The following is a 19,052-nucleotide window of genomic DNA, read 5'->3' on the forward strand; positions in this document are numbered from 1 at the left end:
TGCAAACTCCTGGAACTGACCAACAACATCCACCAAAATTCCTAACTGAGAAACAACCTTTAAGTTTCTTAGAGCTAATAAATTAATATATGAAAATGTGATGTTTTGGTTCCTGACCGCAGCCCTGCAGAGTTTCACACAGCTGTAATTGAGGCGGTTTCTGGTTTTCAAGCATTTGTACTTGAGTCTCATGCCAAAGTTAGGAAGCACATCTGGCATCAACTTGTGGACTTAGCGCAGTTTAAAATTCCTGTTTGTTCAGARAAACAAAGGAATCAGTACTCTTTAAAACTGTTTTTGACAAATTTATGGTGGTATTTGTATTCTTCAAGTTTACAGCTTCTCTTCACCTTGCTGAGAAAGAGATTTAAATCAATTTAAAGTAATATAAAAAAGGYAGGACAAAGCTGACAACAGGAAGAAAACAAACACTGGTTTTCATTAACAAATCTGGCAGTGTAAAGGAGCTTAAAATACAAATAAATGTAACTTACTCTTATTCTGGGCTCTTTTCACGTTGCTGGAGTTGCGTGAGAGAGAACCAGACCAAACACTACAGAGCTGCAGGGAAAACAGGGCCAAATTCTGAACCAGTCTGCATGGGAAATCAAATCCAGTAATGCCGGCCAAGTTCGGAATCTGACTTTCACAGCACCATAAGTGGCTTTAACATTAATTTTTTATTGCTAGGCCAACTTCCGTATTGCCTTTAAATATTTGTTCCCTTACTTACAGTGCTCCAACTGCCTTTTTTTTTTTTTTTTTGGAAAAGGATATAGAGTTCTACAAAAAATTCTACGTCACCGAACTTGTATCTTGGATAACCGTGAAAAACCTAGCTCGGTGAAACCAACTGAGTTCTAAATAACCAGATGTCACTCTTTAAGAAAGTCTTTAATAAGATCTAACTAAGGCAAAACTAGGATATTCACAAAGCTGTCCTTGGGCATATTTTCCAATATTTTGTGTGAGACTACTGCAAATATGTGAATTCCTTTTTCAGATTCAGGATATATGCAAGCCATCTAGGTGAAGCAGCTCTCCAACTGCATGAAGAAATATCAAACACCTATAAGCAATTGGAAAGGGCTTCTCTGGGAGATCCTCCCAACCAACAGCTCCAGCTAACGTGCACTGAGGTTCCTGACAACTCTTGTCTAYAAACACTTTAAGGTGACTGATGGCGCCTTGTCCCACAGCAGTTACCTGCAGGCCCTGCTGGGAAAGCAAAGTGAGAGCAGCTGAGTGCCCATTTGTCTTCTTTCTTTCACTGACCTTCCCAGGGCCCCGATAACCTCCAGTCCTGAGGCAGAACAAGTCATTGGGAGGATCTCTCATCAGGGATTGCCCAGRGCTTTTCTGTGAGGCACAAGTGATATCCTGCAGGTTTTTCTAGCTTATAATATTTGGTTTTTCAAAAATCTCTGTTTTTCAAAAATCTCTGAAGCTGGGGCATGACTCATAGTACAGATTCTTTTCTAATTCACACATCAGCCAAAGGATCATCCCAACTGCATTAAAAATTGCAAGGTCTACTTCCCTATTAATTCGTGATCAGTAAACAACCTTGCAGTGCTCCTATTATTTACTGTTGCAAAGCACTTATGATCTATTTAGCAGCAGCAAAYGAGAAAGAAAAGCCAGTTATGTGAACAGCCCCGAGACATACGACTTTCAATTATTCCTTAAAATGTAACAATTTTAAGATGTCTTTTTACTGCAGCCAAGCTTACACAAACTAATTACATTTTCTCAACAGCTTCATTAGTACGACTCATTTTAGACTCGTTTCTATACTAAGTTCCCTGCCGGCCGCCCATCAGGGCAGTGCCCAGAGGAAGCCCCCAGGGCCGCTTGGCGCTTGCTCCTGTGCGGAGGGGCGGCCGCTGCCGCGGGCCGCAGCGCGTGGCCRCCCGGCCTAGGGCTCTCCCTGGGCTCTCTCTGACCTCCTCTCCAYGGCGTGGGGACGAGCACTGCTGCTGAACTTGCTACAGACATGCAAAGGCACATGCGCTGGAAAGGGAGCGTTGCGGTGGCATCAGRGGATCCTCTAGAGAGCCAATTCCCCATTCCCATACTTCATCCCCGAGAGGAGCACCCACCACTTCATAATCCGGAGCAGCTCTGCAGTCTCTGAAGAGCTTTGCTCTCATTTCTGCCAACAGTGCCACAAAGAACGCTACTGGGGCAGGCCAGATCTCAGCACCACCACAGCAGGTAGGAGCCACTGCCGGAGGACAACTGCTCACAGCTGCACTGCCACTGCCAATGCTCCTAGTCACCGAGGCCAACAGGTCACCATGATTTTCTTTTCCATTCGAATTTCTACCAGTCCTGGAGTCTGCAGAGCTAAAGACTTTAGATTCTTCCTCTTTATCTCATGTCCTCTGTTCCAAAGTCTTCAGTTTCCTAGTATAACCCAATCCCGTTCCCTTCCACAGCCCCTGCCCATGCATTCCTCTCTTACCATTGGGTCGGACAGGAGGGCTGCGAACCAAAGGGCTGGTGGATAAACTGGTTAGTACCATGGCTGCTGTTACTTTATCCATGTCCAGTTCTTCTGAAGATTTTCTGAAACACAGTGAATGGGAGGCAGGAGGCACATTAGCAATTTTTAATTTTTATTTACCGCTTTTCACAACAGACTAAACCCTAAGATGGCAGTAACCAAAGTTCGCTAGCGGTGTCCTGAACTACTTGGCCTTCAGCCAGCCTGAGTGTATTGTGAATTGTAAGGAAATCAGCTCAGTGTAGATGGGAAAAACACCAGAAAAAGAGAACAGGTCTTCACATAAAGTTGTCAGGATTCCTGTGACCCTCTATTACCTTCACACACCTCCTCATCTTGGAATTTTAGCTATTCATGTGCTTAAAGCTAAGTGGGTGTTTGAGGGTTTCTTTCTGGATGAAGACACAGAGATGTAGAACTAGGTGAGATGACTAGGAACAATCTTAACAGACACTATTCTCTGACACTTCCTCTCTGAGGAAGAACAAGGAGCTAGAACTCAGGGATCATATTTTATTTGTTGCTTCTGCTTAATATTATTAATCTCCCTGTACTCTCTCTGAAAGACTACTGTGTGTTCCCTAATCAGATTATAGATCAATTATTTGAAGTCCACACACAGAAAAATCACGTTTACTTCATCTTCAGTGGACATTCATTTTAAACATTTATCTTGATGCTACAACCAGCCACAATCAAGGGGCAAGATGTCACGAGACGACCTGAGCCAACAAGGTGCTGCTGCTGTGCAGGGTGGGCTCTGACCTCCTTTCACCCAGCCCCGGGCACCTCTCCCCTTGCGATCCTTGGGCTAAGTCAGGCATTATTCACACACTCTGTGGCAAATTCAGCTTATTAAATTGGCAGTAAACTACTGTAGCGTTAAGAAAGAACAAGTTTTTGATGGTTTAATGGGCCGAATCAGCTCATTAAAGGTTCAATATTGAGCGTCTGAGCTGTGAGAAAAGCAAATGCAGGGAGCGGGCAGAAGGAAGAGAGCAAAAGGCTACGTTAGTTCACTCATCTTTGTGAATCAACCCTAAGTCACTGCTTTGATGCTCRCAGTTAAACTCAACAGGTTCTGGGCAAATCAGGAGGCAGGCAGAGGCCAGGGATCATTTCAGTGCGCTGCACTGAAGTCAAGAGACGCGTGCACAGCCAGGAGTAGTCACAGACACTGGCCTCTCCATAAGAGCCTCTGGAGCACCACAGCTCATGGCATCTCTTCCCTGAGGAAAAGGAGGAAGGGATAATGAGGAACAGGAAGGCAGGGAAATTTTTCTGAGAAGGAGGTGAGGATGTGGAGAGAAAGGYTGTCTCAGGAAAACAGGTTTCCGTGATCCACTGGTCAAGGAGTTACCTTCTTTTTCCTGACAATGAAGAATTTCGGGGGTCTGTAAAAACATTTCTCTATATAACATCTGGGAAAAGGAAGTGATGCAGCTCTCCCCCTGGCAGATTCACAGTAAAAGGTACAGCTTCTGATAAGTGAATGTGTATCAAAGAAACATCTAAACCCATCAAGTCTAGCAGACTTTTCCCTTCCATCCTTTYAGGAATGTGGAATCAAGACAGAGAGCTTCCCTTAAGCATTTGTTCACCTGACTACACAAGGCTGTCTTCTTTATTAGGGACCAAGTTATATCTGTTCTTACAAAAGGGCCATTTTTGTTATTGTGCATCTGTGTATATTTTTTTTTATTATTGTGCAGTGCTTCTAGACTTTCATTTGTTCCTTCTTAGGAACCTGATTTAAGTGACTAAGTAGAGGTCTTCATTATATCTCAAAATGAGAACAGCTACCTCATGTTTCTCCTAAATAAAACGTTCTCTAAGTCATCAAGAYGAGCCAGCTAGGCTGGTTGCGGTGCCTTTCCAGAGGCTCCCTTGTTGTTCTCAGCTGTTTCAAACCAGGGTGTGCTGGGCTAGTACATAATCACAGAATCATAGGATCAGAGAATCACAGAATGCTTAAGGTTGGAGGGGATCTCAGAGGTCATCTAGTCCAACCCCCTGCACACGCAGGGTCACCYAGAGCACGTGGCACAGGGCTGCATCCAAGCGGGTTTCAAAGATCTCCARAGAAGGAGACTCCACAACCTCTCTGGGCAGCCTGTGCCAGGGCTCTGGCACCCTCACTGTCAAGAAATTTTYCCTTAAGTTCCTGTGGAACTTTTGGTGCCTCAGCTTGTGGCCATTTCCTCTAGTCCTATCGCTGGCCACCACTGAAAAGATGCCGGCCCCCTCCTCCTCACTGCCTCCCTTGAGGTATTTATACACGCTGATCAGGTCCCCCCTCAGCCTCCTCTTCTCCAGGCTGAACAGACCCAGCGCCCTCAGCCTTTGCTCACAGGGCAGATGTTCCAGGCCYCTGATCATCCTGGTAGCCCTGTGCTGGACCCTCTCCAGCAGCTCCACATCCCTGCTGCACTGGGGAGCCCAGAACTGGACACAGTGCTCCAGATGTGGCCTCACCAGAGCTGTGTAATAATGCTCACAAGCTGCCCAAAACTTCTGAGGTGTCAAGTTTACCCGCTGACCCGTGAGCTCTTCCAARCCGAGGGAATGTCTCAGTTACCCAGAACTCTGCTATAGTCAAAAGTTTTGTCATCTTTCAGAACAAACAACAAACTCTCTGGTGAAACACAGCCTACCTACTTCATGCTTGATGCCTCACACAGATGCCTACCAAGACTTCCCTGTGCTGTACAAASACTTAGTTCTTGGGACCACCTTTACATTATTTTTTTTAATGTAATACAGCAGCTGTATGCTCATGACTGAGTACTTGAAAAGGTTTTGGATATCTGCTGTAGCCTGCTGATACCTGGAGCCCCCACCCATTAGTTCCTCTCATCTGTAGAGTAATATTTCACTTGGGTTGGCAAGGTCCTTGGGCCCATCCATCCATTTTACTCAGGGATGATGTGGAGCTACAATGTTTTCTGGAGCCCAGTCCTGCTGGATGTTTTTCCAGTTATCTATTCATCTAGCATGGAAGTCCTCTCTCAGCAGCATTTGGCTGTCCCGAGTCCACCCACGCAACCTTACAATGACAGCCCCTACCCATTTATCCTGCTCTGGATTGAACCAGGAATATTAGGATGTGATGAGGAAAAAAACACCACCAGGTCCCAATATGCTTGAAAACCCAATCGCTCCCATTCACTCCACTCACTCTTCCAACAAGGCTCTTCTGTGTGTGGCCACAGGATTAACCGCAGTGCTGCTGTGCAGAGGTCCACAGAACCGCAGTCCTGCTCGGGCAGCTGCTGCTTTTGTTGTTGTTGTTGKTTTTTTKTTGTTGTTGTTGTTTTATTGTTGTTTTTTTAATAGCCAAACTTGAAATAAATATAGTTGAGCCTCTCATTCTTGTTCCTTTCCCTAATTTTGGTGACAAAGCTACCACTTTTTCAAAAAACATTTATTAATGTTAAGACATTGCTGGCAACTCAGCCACCAGTCTCTGAGGAGTGGAAAGGCTGGATTTGAGATCCCGAAGAAGAGCAGGAGAAGCTAAAACGCAAGGCCAAGGCTGCCTAGCTGTGCCACACTGCTGATTTAGCCAAGGGGTCTGCACAGGTACCGCAGCAGGGCAGCAACACCAGTGCGTGCAGAGGGGGCAGCCCCGAAGGGGCCTCTCCGAGCAGCTGATGTCGCAGCGCGCCAGGACGCCTGGGGTTTCCAAGAGCCCCTTGGGGCCTTCGCTTGGACTTGGATCCCAAATGGACCTAAATGAGYTCTGGGGGAGGCACAGCCTTTTGCTTCTGTCTGTCTTGACGGGGCCAGCCTGAGCTATCCTCCCCAAACAGCCCTGAGGGTGCTTGGTAGCCAGCCAGAGAAGCGATCAAACACCTCATTGCCAACTGCCACGCTTCATCAGACAGCTGCCGACTCCATTACAGCCCTTGCTTCCTTCTGGAACTGAGTTAGTCCCTTTTGATGCCAATTTGATGCAATTTTGGTGCAAATCTTTGAGGCAATTCATCTCTATTAGCAATTTTGTGGTTAAGCTGAGTTTTCTTAATCCCCCATTTGTGAAAAGTCACGGGAATCTTCTCCAATCCACTTTCTCACTCCTTACTATGAGTTCATTCAATACRGGACATATGTATTACAGGTCTAGGCCTGGTACTTTTACTCGAGCATTTTGTAAGGGGCTTGAAAGATGCTTCTTTTAGCAAAGTAGGTGGTAATGAAACGGGGTTTTTGATGCATGTGACATTAAGCAAAAGGATACATTACGTTCTCCTTTCCAAGTACAGGAAAAACCCAGAGAGCTGCCAACTCGCCTTCCCTGCACCCAAGTGCACCCCTTTCGGTTACTTCCCTACCCTGCAGCCCTCATTCCTGGCCGGGGGATGCTGAAATCAGTGTGGCAGAGGCTCAGCGGCCAGGCTGGGCTCCGAGCTGCCGCGAGGGCTTTATCAGGCCGGCCTTGGCGCCGGCCTTGGCTGCAGCCGGGCAGGGGCTAGAGCAGCACCCTGCAGCGGCGGCTGCGCTGGGGCAGGGCCGTGACACCCACCCAGCCCCTGGGCACCTACTGCAGCGGCTCGCAAAGCCCCTCGGCTTCTGTGAGGGAAGGAAGCCTAAACGAGCAAGCAGCACCTTGCTACAGCCAGGACCAAGTACTGGCACTTTGAGCCTGCTCTTTTCCTGCCGTATCTGTACTCCTAAATGCTCCTAAAGAAGCCTCTGAAGAAGCCTTGACTGCCTAGGTATAAGCACACCACGACAATGTGCCCAAACCGAGCACAGCCAGCACTGCCAAATATGCTATGACGAGGCTTCRCTTACCAAAATTATGGGCTGCAGCATAATGAATCGTGACAGCTGGTGTGCTGGAAATAAGTATTTCCAAAGGAGAGAAAATCCTAACTCTGCACTACATGTTACCGGTAAAATAAAAGGATTTTACATTTCTTCAATTGATTACTAACAGCAAAGTCAACATCCTAACAAGGAATCAGCAAGAAAAGACTGTGGTTGTTTTCTAGAATAGCTCCATATATCTAATGTAACCACTGAAACCACTCTCCCATCTTGAGCAAAGATCTACAAAGTCGTGCTGCAAAATAGTGTTAATCCATTAAATAGTTTACATTTAAAATGATACTTTGTTACCATGTAACAATCCAGGGCATTGTCAGAGAGCAGATAAATAAATGAGCTAACCTTGCTCATTGCTGTTTTACTTGCTTGTTAAAAATTAACCTGCTAGGCAAAGAAAAAGCAAAAATTACATAAAGAATGATCCATGTAAACAGCCAGGGAGATCCTGAGCACTCTCTGGTAAGAGCTGAAGCAACTTACAGTGCAGCAAAAAGCCACAGGAAATATTTTTTCACAGATTATATTCAATCAGTGTGGTGCTACCATGCTGTATTTGAAGAACTAGAGGCGCATTCCAATTTACATGGCTCCCAAGCGGGGGGGCTGATATCCAAGGGACAAAACAGGAACATGATGCATGAACTGGAAGCTCTGCCTTCGCTCGCTGTGGGCAGAACATCTCTCACCTTTTCCACACTAACTTCTGATACKTGAGGACTAGCAAGGACTTGAGGACAGGGCAAGGGCCCCGTCTCTGCTGTTCTGCAGTTTCTCAGGATATCCACAGCTCTAGCAATTAACTGAAAAGCCATATACCTGAACTAATGATGACAAAAGGCATCAARGCCCCCTCCTCAGCGTCTCCACCTCCCTCTGGCTCAGCTGATGGATTTGGTGCTGCAATTAATCAAAGGACCTTCCTTGGTCTGCCTATTAGAGAGGGAGCAGAGCTTAAAGAACCATCGGTGGGGCTGTAACTCACTTTCCATCTACCCTGCATTGGTCTAGGGCAAATGAGAAGCCTGCTCTATTATGCCTACTTTCCAGAGGAATGAACAGAAGCATCCCGCAAAGGCAATTCGGGATAAAGGAGTGTTCCCCACAGGCTGCTGTTTCTCCTCGCATCAAACAATTCCATCACTTTCCCTCTGACCCACAAGAACACCAACTCTTCACAGGGAGCCCTATCTTTCCTAGCTTTTATCATTCAAGGCACTAGCATTTTACAAAATATCATCTATTGCTTTTTTTTTCTTTTTTTTTAAAAAAACCCACCTCAGGCCCCCRGAGCCTGGCACTGTCCCGACACCAGCCCAGGGTACTGCGATTTCTGCTGCGTCCGATGCAAAGAGACCCCAAAGAGCCCCTCTGCAACCTCTGGGGCACTACAGTGCCACCCCAGTAGTAGCTGCTTTGAAGCTGAAGATTCACCAGAAGAGTCCTTTGAAGGAAAAGTCTTGCCAAAGAAAAAATATCTTTTTAATCAAGGTCTGTTTCTCACTGTTTCTAAAGAACCTAGACTGGCTTCCTTGGAGTCATTTTGARTTCCGAACCCACTCAAATGGGAAGGGGACTGAGCCCTTCCCGGGTCTCCCTCCCCGGTTTCCAAATGCAGCACCCTGCAGCTCAGTGTGTTTGGGGCAGGGCAGGGAGCACGTGCAGCAAATCGCTGCTGCAATCACGGGCCTGGACCAAGGTCTACAGCTTTTAATTACAGTCTGAATACATGCAAATAGCTAAACAAGCCAGATTCAGCATGGGGAGATAAACCTGATTACATGAACAATTTAGTGTATGCATTGGGAAAGCTGATCCAATTAATAATTTTTGCTTTCCAAACAGCTCTGATTTATCAGCAAAACATATCTGGTGAAGAGCCCTCGGGGCAACAGCAGAAGCTGAAACAGGACATAAAAACAGTCCACTTCAAAACAGAGCAATCAAACCAATGACACATGTATGATGCACATTATGTGCCAGACAAATGCCGAATCCTGAAAGGAGCAGGAGAATCCTGCAGGGAACAACCTGCAGACTCCTCTAGTGCTACAGCTTCTTCTCCAATTTGTTGTTAGATGGAAACCCTCTTTTTGATAAAATCTGCATTTGGGCTMGTACGCTAGCTGTATTTGTGTGCCTGTGAAGCCAGACCACTGCAGTTGACTCTCTCTGGAGAACATTTGTGTGCTCCCACAATTCAACATTATTATCGAACAAACTTGCTTTAGAATTTTCTTAATTCTTGATGTATTATTTTGAAAAAAAGAAAGCTACTGAAGTTATTCTCTCTCCTTTGCACACTTTGATACAGGCTTAGCAAGCCCAGGGCACCTTACATTAATGGAAAGTTGGAGGTGGAAAAGTTTTGCCAAATGCCCTTCCCATGTCACCTCCCTCTCCTGCTGCCCCCCTTGATCCCACTGGAATCAGTGTACAGTATAAGCTGTGTACTGTAATAAGCTATATGACAGTATAGCTTATGTACGTCTTATGTACCAGTACAGTATAGTTTATGAACGTCTGGTTCTTTGCTGTCCCAGGAAAGGGTTCCCCTGGCAGCAGGAATTATTCTCCATCCCAAATTAGACACCTTTTATTGGCATTTGTACAGCTAATCGTAGCAGATGAGCACGTCTTGGCCCACATTTCTCTTCAGAGCATACTGTTAATAAGCACAAGTTTATCTCAAGAAACTGTGACATCTTCTATTTGCAAAATTATTCCTTTACCTCATGTCAAAGTACTTGGCTCAGAAAGTCAAGAGGAAGAAGCTTTAGTAGTTAATCCCATGTGAGCTTAAGTGCACTACAGAAGATTAGCAACAGCTTCCCAGTGAAAAGGATGCCCTCTGAACACTGGAGTCTACCCTTCTACTGCTGGGACTGTGGAAGGCTTCATCAATGAACCCAAATACTCCCTTTCTACAGGGAAGGAAAAGACCTTTCTTATAACCCTGACCATTGTGGCTACACTCTCAGCGATTCTTAACTTGGCCAACTAAGGCAGCCTGAAGCAACACCCGGGGCAAAATGACTGGAAACCTAAGTGACCCACTCGGTCTAGTGAACAACTGGAGGCTGCTGCAGGGCCTGCAGTAACTGCATTGGCCACGACATCTACCAGCACTTTGAAAATGTGCAAAATTCAGTTTGGCAGAGGGCAAGCAAACATGCACACACATGAGAGAGCRAGGACAGAAACTCAACGCAGATGGGCATCGCTCTATGTTCACTCTTATTTTTGTTTGTTCTCCTCCATCTTCTACCCTCCTCAGTAAACTTTATAACTGAATTTTTAGTATACTAATGTCATAAAAAATAAGGTAATGAACCATGCAACAGATGCGTATTTGTCCTCTACTTTGAAAGGGCTGTCGTAAGAAGAAAATCATGAGTTTATATTGCCAGGAGATTTCGTGGAGTCACATAAATTTGTGTTTGGACATGATCCACAAACAGAACTCGCTGAAAAGGTATTATTCTTACACCCAATCCCAGGCAAAGTACAACATCAATTTGAAACAAACGTATCTAATGTCACAACCTTCACCAAAAACACTTCATGAGCACAAATATTACTGAAACACTAACATGTGCTTTAGGACTGACTTTTTCCTTGCTTTGTAACACAGGCCCTATTTTTAAGCATTGAAAATAAACTCAAGGGCAGACTCAAATTGGGACTATTTCCATACATCTACTAACTGTACTCTGTACTAAATGCAGCACTGAAAGGATATTCTGTCACAAATAATAAATCAATTAGTGGATCCGCAAGGCTGTTATGCAACATATCCATCTGGGAATTGTCTGCTGCCTTTGCCTGCTTGCCTTAGGAAGGCCAAACATGTCCAGCTGAAACCCGAACCTCACCAAATATCCTGGCTTTGTACTTAAACGGCTTTCCTTATTCTTTAAATAAGAATCCTGTCCGTACGGCACTTACCTGCCCTAAGAAGACTAGAGAAACACCGCAGGCCTGGCATTGCACTTCACACCACTTCACCTGTGGAACTACAAATCCAGGAATAGGCCAATTCCCACCTTTCCAAAGAAACTCAGCACAAAATCTGAACGGGTGCTGAAAACAAGGGCTCATCCTTGACAGTTTGTCTCTGTCTGCCTCTTCCCTCCTGCCACCCCCTAATGACCTTTGATGACCTAATGATCTTGGCACTCCGGTCTCAGAGCACAGGTCCTAGCTCAGAAGAAGGGGAGGGAACCGCGGCCTCCTCCTCCGGCGCCGCTCTGGGAGCCTCAGCACCTCCTCACTTGGCCGACCGAAGTCGCCGCTGGTTTCAAGTTGCCTCCTTGTCATGGCTACCAACAAGTCCATTACCTGTTTGYCCCCTATTTAGTTATATTTAGATAAAAACACTCCTAATACATAGCCCATAGCCAAAGAAGAATATTTATAAAACACAAATTTTCARAAGGATACTGTTCATACAAACTCACAGTAAAATATACGAAAAACATGGAAGCTGCTTTGGCCAACTCCTGTAATTCACACTTCCTCCACCACAGCCAACTCCAAGCTACATCTTTAAAACACATATAAATATTTATAWATTGATATGAGAAAGGCCTGCTGTAACATTATGCTATGCTCTAATGTGTATATGGCCTATTTCAATACCTGTGTGGCATGAATTTTAGCAGATAGGTGTTATTTCAATATTCTGGCTCAGATGAGCACATTTGAACCACCTGATGGTGGAAGCCCCCTGCCTCTTGAAAACATCAGGTTTAAAATATTTCAGAAAAACCAAAAGAAAACAAAATTATACTGCTGCATGTGTGTGTAGAGCCCTGCTCTTCAGCTACCACACAACTCAGCAGCTTGGAAAGACTTGTCGTTCAGAAAACATCAAAGCAGCAACTTTGCCAAAGCAAAGGAGACGGAAAAGTTGCTGCACTCGGTTGCTGCAGCCCCACGGTGCGATTGCTCTCTCAAATCAGAAGCAGAGAAAAACTCATTTCACACTTTAGCCCACAGAACACCTGGGTTATACGAGGAAGCAGAAAAGTTTAGCACGCTTCACTGAAGTATTATTGCCAAGGTGAATAATTAAGATTTTATAATGCAAATATAGTAATCAAAAATAAATACAGCCTTATCTTTTTGACTTTCTTTCCATCTTTATTACTCAAGAAGGTCATTTCTCAGTTGATTTTTTTAAGCTATTGTTATTCAAAATCACAGAAGAGTCACTGAAGAATGTTGTCATCTTTTAAAGGTCCCCACACAAAAAAAGTCACAGCGAAAGCATAGGCAGCTGCAGGTATAATCCAGTAAGCCTGGGCTGTTTGGAGGTTATTAAAATGTAAATTCAGCTGGGAGGAAACAACCACGGAAGAGATCTATTTTATCTCATGATTTCTTTTRGTAAACTGAATAGGTTTTGTTCCCAAATCTGTGGCCAATGTTTATTTTTCCAGCTGAAAGGCTGGAATTTAACCCAAGCCTCACTTTAAGTTCTGTGACCAGAACAGTTTGTTTGTTTACAAATTTTGAGAAGCTTTTTTACATCCAATATTTTAACGAAACTCTTAAAAGTAAGCTTTAAAATGAGTATCTCCTTCCCGCTTAATCTGTGAAGCTGCATAAATTAATCAAATGATAAATACTTCAATCATGTTTTTTAAGTAACTGGCAAACCTACCCCTATGAAAGCTGTGGTCTGCACTACTTCTTTAGCAGATGGAAATCATTTATCATGTTCAAGCTGTGTTTCATAATGTTACATACAGACTAGAGGATTTCATCTGACTTACATTTTCCCATGTTACCCTGTTGGGAGAATTTTGTTTCAGTATCCCACAACTCTGTGCTACTAAATAACAAGTAGATGCAAAAAAAAGGGGAACTTTTTTTTTCCCCTACATTCACACTTCGGATTTATTTTATGAAATTATATTCTATCTTTTCAATCACTTAGTCAAGATAAAACTTGACAAGATTATTTTTAACAAGTTGATCTACATCTTGTTAACATGCAGTAACAATTGATTACATAACACTTCTTAAAACTCACTTATAGCTGTGACAAGAACGTAGTTTTTAGAGGAAAAATCTGCTCTACTCAGAAATCAGCTGACAATCGTGGTGAGTTGCTACCTGATTTAATTTCCATTAATTTTCTGTAGGAGAAATTCCCAGCTGGGAATGCAAAGGACTTCAGAAGTTTCTGCAATAAATTTGCTCCTTCATCCAAATGATCTTTTTCCCTCTGAAGTTTTTTTAAGAAAAATGTGCTAAAATTAATGGTCTTGTGCATGTCTGGCTACTTCATGCCTGTGATTACTATTTTGCAAGTACCCAAGTTAGCACAGCTCACGGTTTGCTTGCTCACGAGCTGGAAGGGGCTGCCTTGCTGCAAGTCTGCTTGCCTTAGCCCAGGGCAAACGGGGAGGCTTCCCCCTGGAAGCATCTTGTGGCCACAGAAAGCTCTCTATGTGCTGGCTGTGTTTTCAGCAGATCTTCATAAAGATTAAAAAATAATAAAGGGCAAAAAAAAAGTTGTTTCTTCATCTCTCAGAAATATTGAGAATATAAGAGTTAAAGTAAATCCAGTAGCAATTCTGTTCCCAGTAGCAAATTTTTCCTTTTATTTTTATACTGCTTCAGTTTTCCTTCTGTCTTCCATGGGGATTCCTGCACTAGTGTATGCAGAAGCCACTCCTTCTCACCCTGGGAAGAGGAGCAAGAGGGTGGCAATATATTCGAACKGGCTGCTGTTGAAAGAAATGACCATTTTCTAATCGGGCAACTTTCTGGGTGAACATACCAGTAAAAACAGCCTGGCCTTTGTACTGAGTTACTTCACCCCATAGCACCCTCTTTAGTATTTCCAAGCTGCAGATGAAATGTTCCATTGTCTGTTTGCTTTGGGGGGATTGAGCCAGATGCACAAACAACATCTGAAACAGGGATGAACTGGGCACAGCTCAAGCTCTACTTCTATTTAACCTCTTGTTCCCCTTCATTTGGGTTGCTCACTGCTGCACAGCTTATGGCGCTCACCCAAAGAGAGCAGATGAGGCTTCCTGACAGGGAGCAATAATTCAGGCTTTTGAAATAGTGAAGTTAGCCCTATCCTCATCTCAGAGAGAGGTATGCTGAGGGAAATRCATATATACATACACACACACACACATATATATGTATATATATAAGTCTCTGAGAGAAACCAAAATGGAGTCAAAAATTTATCCAGTGTTCTGCCTCTCAGAAAGGTCCCGTAATATTTTACAAATTTGTATATTTGTAAATAAATAAAATTCTGATTTATTTACAAATGTATTTATTTATTATAAACAGATAAAATTCTRGTCTCACCAACTGCACAGCAAATCTCAACCTGGTATTTTAACCTTTGGGAAAATCTGTTATGCCCTTTGGAGGACGATTGTACTGGCTGTACATACACCAACCCACCTCTCAAGGGCAGGCAAGCACCAAGCAGAGCATCGCAGCGAGAGCTCCTAGCTACTGTATTTGCTTCACTTTAAACAACTGCTCTGATCCCCTTCAAAATGGCTTGAACATTGTGAGAAAATGAGACTGGATCTTCAGCCACAGGAGGCAGCTGAACTGCCTTCATGATGGAGGCAGAATTTGTAATTATTTCTTAACATGGATTTTGAAAACCCTAACTGACTTATAATCAATGTATTCGTATTTCTGAAAACACTGAATGACAAAACAGACTAGTTCTCAGATACTTTCTCATGGCTTATTTAAAAACCAAACAAATAAAAAACAGTCTGCTGAGTCTATCCTTGACTTCTAGAAATACAAGAATATGCTTTTTTTTGCTAGCAGTTCAAGCTTTATATTTGAACTCCCCTTACAAAGAGAACCCAGGTCCAGAGTGGAATAATACAGTCTTGCCAATGTTAAAACATACCTAAACAAGAAGTGTGAGTATATATGTATGTATATATATAAATCTAAGTAAGAAGGGTGTGTATGTATATATATATAAACACACATATATGTGTGTGTGTGTGTGTGTATATACATATATATATAYACACACAGTGTATATATCTATATATATACATGTATATATACACACACACACACATATTAGATCTGCATTATCCATCTTCCACCAAAAAGCAAGTTAGTTTTTGTTGCTTAAAATGAGAAGCACAAAAAAAATAGGGAATGGAAGAAGAAAGAAAACCATGGAGCCAACAGGCAAGGATATGCTTATCCTCTTGGGAACGCAGTCCTGCCCTTTTCTACCAACGTAGTGAAAACAAAATATGGAGTTCACCCCTCTCTGCTTTTGCCCTGGTGCTTGATTTTATGTAGCAGGCTCTTCTGTGGGTCTTTAAGTAACTCCCAGGGTGGTGCCGGTTGCTCCGGGTCGCTGATCCAGCATGCTGAGCAGGGGGGAGCGGGCGCAGGCGCASGGGCCCCGCTCCAGCCACGCGCTCCGGCTGCTGCTCTCGCGCAGCTCATCCCACACAGGAGCTTTACATCCAGATATTCCTGCTAACSGGAGCAGGGGAACTGCCCTTATATCCAGGGGGGTTGGTCCCATTAGGTCTGTCACAGCTCCTGCACCCACACAAAGGAACACGTTTCTTCTGTCTACAGAAGAAAGAAACTGCATGGTTGGCAGCTCCATTTAATAGATAACAAATAAAATAAAAGACTTGCCTTTGAATAAAACCCACAAATACTTCTCAAAGGACTGCCAAGCCCTTTCACTTGATGTTCATCATTCATTTTCATGACCTTTTGCTTGCAAAACCACTCTCAAAATCAAGTCTCACCAACACTAGGGCAACTGTATTTGAAAAAGAAAATGTTTCTATGGCTGTGCCGTCCATCTCTGCTCTCTCGAACACGGTGCTTCCAGTTACACATCAGACACAAGAACGTGCAGCACAGGCGAGCAGGCAAAGCCTATTAATGATGGGTAACTAAGTAGTTAATCAAAAGTCCAGAGACAAAAATAATATATTGAAGTAATAGGCTCAGGGAGTAATTTTGATACTGCTGTGCTTTGCTAACTACACCTAAACAGAGGGGCCGGCTGCAYTGGTTTCTCCTTACGAGTACACCGCTAGCTCAGGTCAATAACAATCCCAACCTTCGTGAGCCCACAAAGTGTATAAAAATATTAACAAGTTCAGCAAGGACTAATACATAGTCCTCACAACCTTMATGTTGCTACTTGGCTTCAGAAGTTCACAAAATGGCAGTGAAAGAGCACGGCTCGGGTGCTCCTTGCAGCTGGAATTCCGCTCAGCAAAACCAAACGGGAAGCTCCTCTCCGTCTCATGGCACCTGCTGACCTGGAACCTGTGCATGAAAGGGCAGGTTTCTTCCTCCCTTCTGAGTAAGAGCTCACTACATAAATCCAGACTGTGTAGAATGAAATAGGCACACATGCACAGAGGAAGGATATTCTGAGAAGAGTTCAAAACTTCAGCTGTATGCCTCTTAAAACACACACACACACACACACACAAAAGAAATCTTTGCTGTAATTTCTACATACCAGAGACACGGATGTAAAAAAAAAAAAAGGCAAGGATTATATATATATTTCTCTATTCACCAGCAAAAGCCAGGTGCTGTAGTGGCTCTGAAGCCAATTGTGCAGGAGCTTTTATAAAAAAACAAGATAAATCAGCATGCTTACTGAAAGCTAAGTAAAGTAGTTTCAATGTGCATTACTTCATCTCTTGCTTTGTAAAAATCCAACTCAAAGTTTCTGTTCAGTGTAAGAAGGACAGAATATGCTCTCAGAAGGTCACAGGTTTGCTAGTCACAGTTCTCAATTACTGGATTTTCTCAGATTCAGACTGATGACTGAGCTTTGCTACCTAAAACCCTTAGCAGAGATTTGGATGTGTTTCTGTTTGAAGGAAAAATGCTTAGAGTGGCTTCTTGGTAATGCAAGARAAGCTCTGCAGACAGCAACCTACACAGAAGAATGACATGGAAATTAAAACAGGACTCTGAAGAAGAAGATCCCATCTCTTTAGACTAACCGAAAAAAAATCAACATGACAAGAAAACAAATATAAACAAGACACAAACACAGTAAATCTGGCAGCGATGACACAGTAATGTGAGAAATGTGAGAACACGGCGCTCCTTCATGCTAATGTTGCACTGGAAAATGTTACAGCCCGATGTTCTTTCGGAAGCGAAGCGTCGCGGGTCTCTCCCATCCAGGCTGTACGGAGAAGCTGCCGAAAGCCCCTTGTGCCTGAGAAGGGGAGCAGCCAAAGCCGGTACCGCTGTACGGTACGGGGAGACAATTTAGGGAGAGGACAGAGGTGCTCCTGCTACAAAAGCAGGATCTACTTCACAAGTGTCTAGTGTCTGCAGTGTCTGCAGTGTCTGCAGTGTCAAGTGGCTGCTGTTGCGGGTCAGAAACCAGCACCAGCACTCGCCACAAGCAGCAGGTAGGCCAGCTAAGCATTTCTTTTGGCACATCCTAGCACTGGAAAGAGCAGGAATTTTAAACAGATTGACCACTTGACCATTGACCACATTGACCAAGGAATTTGTTCCTTCTCTGCCCATTAAACAAAACGCCTCGGGAAATAACAAGTGTTACACAGACAAGCACAGCCCCTTTAGTCCAGTGCCTGTCCTAACTGGATACCTTGAACACTGGCTGCTTCCTCTGGCCTGAGACAAATYATAGCCCTGGAACACAAAAAGCAGCAACGTGCACATAAACATCCCACTCTCTGAATCTCCTTTCACTGCAAGGGATCCTCCAGAACCGGGTAAACATCTGCACACTGATGCACTCAGAGAACAAGAAGCAGARAGCAAGTCAAAACATTTCTTCTGATCCAAGTTTAGATTTTGAATCTTATAAATAGCCTTCGTATAATAATGAACCGTTCTGAAATCTCCCAGGTGAACATAAAGCTCCTGGGAAGTTAGCCCCAGGATCCAAGGTCGGCAGCTTCCTGGCACTACACACATACTTCTCCTTCAGAACTTCCTTCTCCACCCCCTGCAAAAAGGTGCTTTAAATTAGTCTGGACAAAGGCCAAGAAGAAAGTGGAAGTTTAAACGAAACCGCTGATCTCTTCATCTCGCTAAACTACCCCTCTCCATTGCCGTAAGCTCTGACAAATGCATCAGGAGAGCTTTTGCTTAATAAAAGTARTTTTAGATATGTAACTTAGAAATAAACCTCTTCATCCAAAGAAAAGCTTTCCCTGCATGTCTAAACAGCCCCAACAAATGAATTAATGTAAGGTAGTAAGTAATGCCATGCAGTTTTAGTCTTCTGTGTTAGATAATCTTCTCTGGGCAAAAACATATAAATGAAGAGTCACGATTCGGAAAATCCGAGAACACAGTAACTTGAGCATATTCGTGTTGGTGCAATCCAGTCATTACAATCCAGGACATCTTTCTTCTGGACAAAACCTGTTACAGCTGCTTCTGTTGACCASTGCACTAAAACTGGCACCCAACAACATGTGTGAAGGCCCTGTAGCTCTGTTTCTTTCAAAAGTGCAAAATGATTCCCACTTTGATAGACAAGTTGACAATCTCACTTTAATTATTTATTATAAACACTCCTAAGACATAAAATTGAGGCTGGACAGGGGCACCTTCATTGCTTGCAAAAGCTGGTGCACACCCCAAAGGGAAGGGATGTGCTCAAGCTTTAAGGGAAGCTTTAGGGGCCATCAGAGAGAAGCAGAAC

General features: G+C 43.8%; 1 protein-coding gene across 1 annotated transcript in view; it reads right to left on the reverse strand.

Moving 5' to 3' along the window:
• Positions 1–19,052, reverse strand: part of ZNF704 (zinc finger protein 704) — a 54,084-nt gene that overhangs the window by 19,405 nt on the left and 15,627 nt on the right. The window contains exon 2 of the mRNA XM_026049653.1: positions 2,468–2,571. Coding sequence (XP_025905438.1) covers positions 2,468–2,571 — 104 coding nt within the window. The remainder of the gene's footprint in view (positions 1–2,467; positions 2,572–19,052) is intronic.

This window comes from Nothoprocta perdicaria, unplaced genomic scaffold (assembly GCF_003342845.1).
Source record: "Nothoprocta perdicaria isolate Ctin4 unplaced genomic scaffold, notPer1 scaffold_60, whole genome shotgun sequence".
Lineage (NCBI taxonomy): Eukaryota > Metazoa > Chordata > Aves > Tinamiformes > Tinamidae > Nothoprocta > Nothoprocta perdicaria.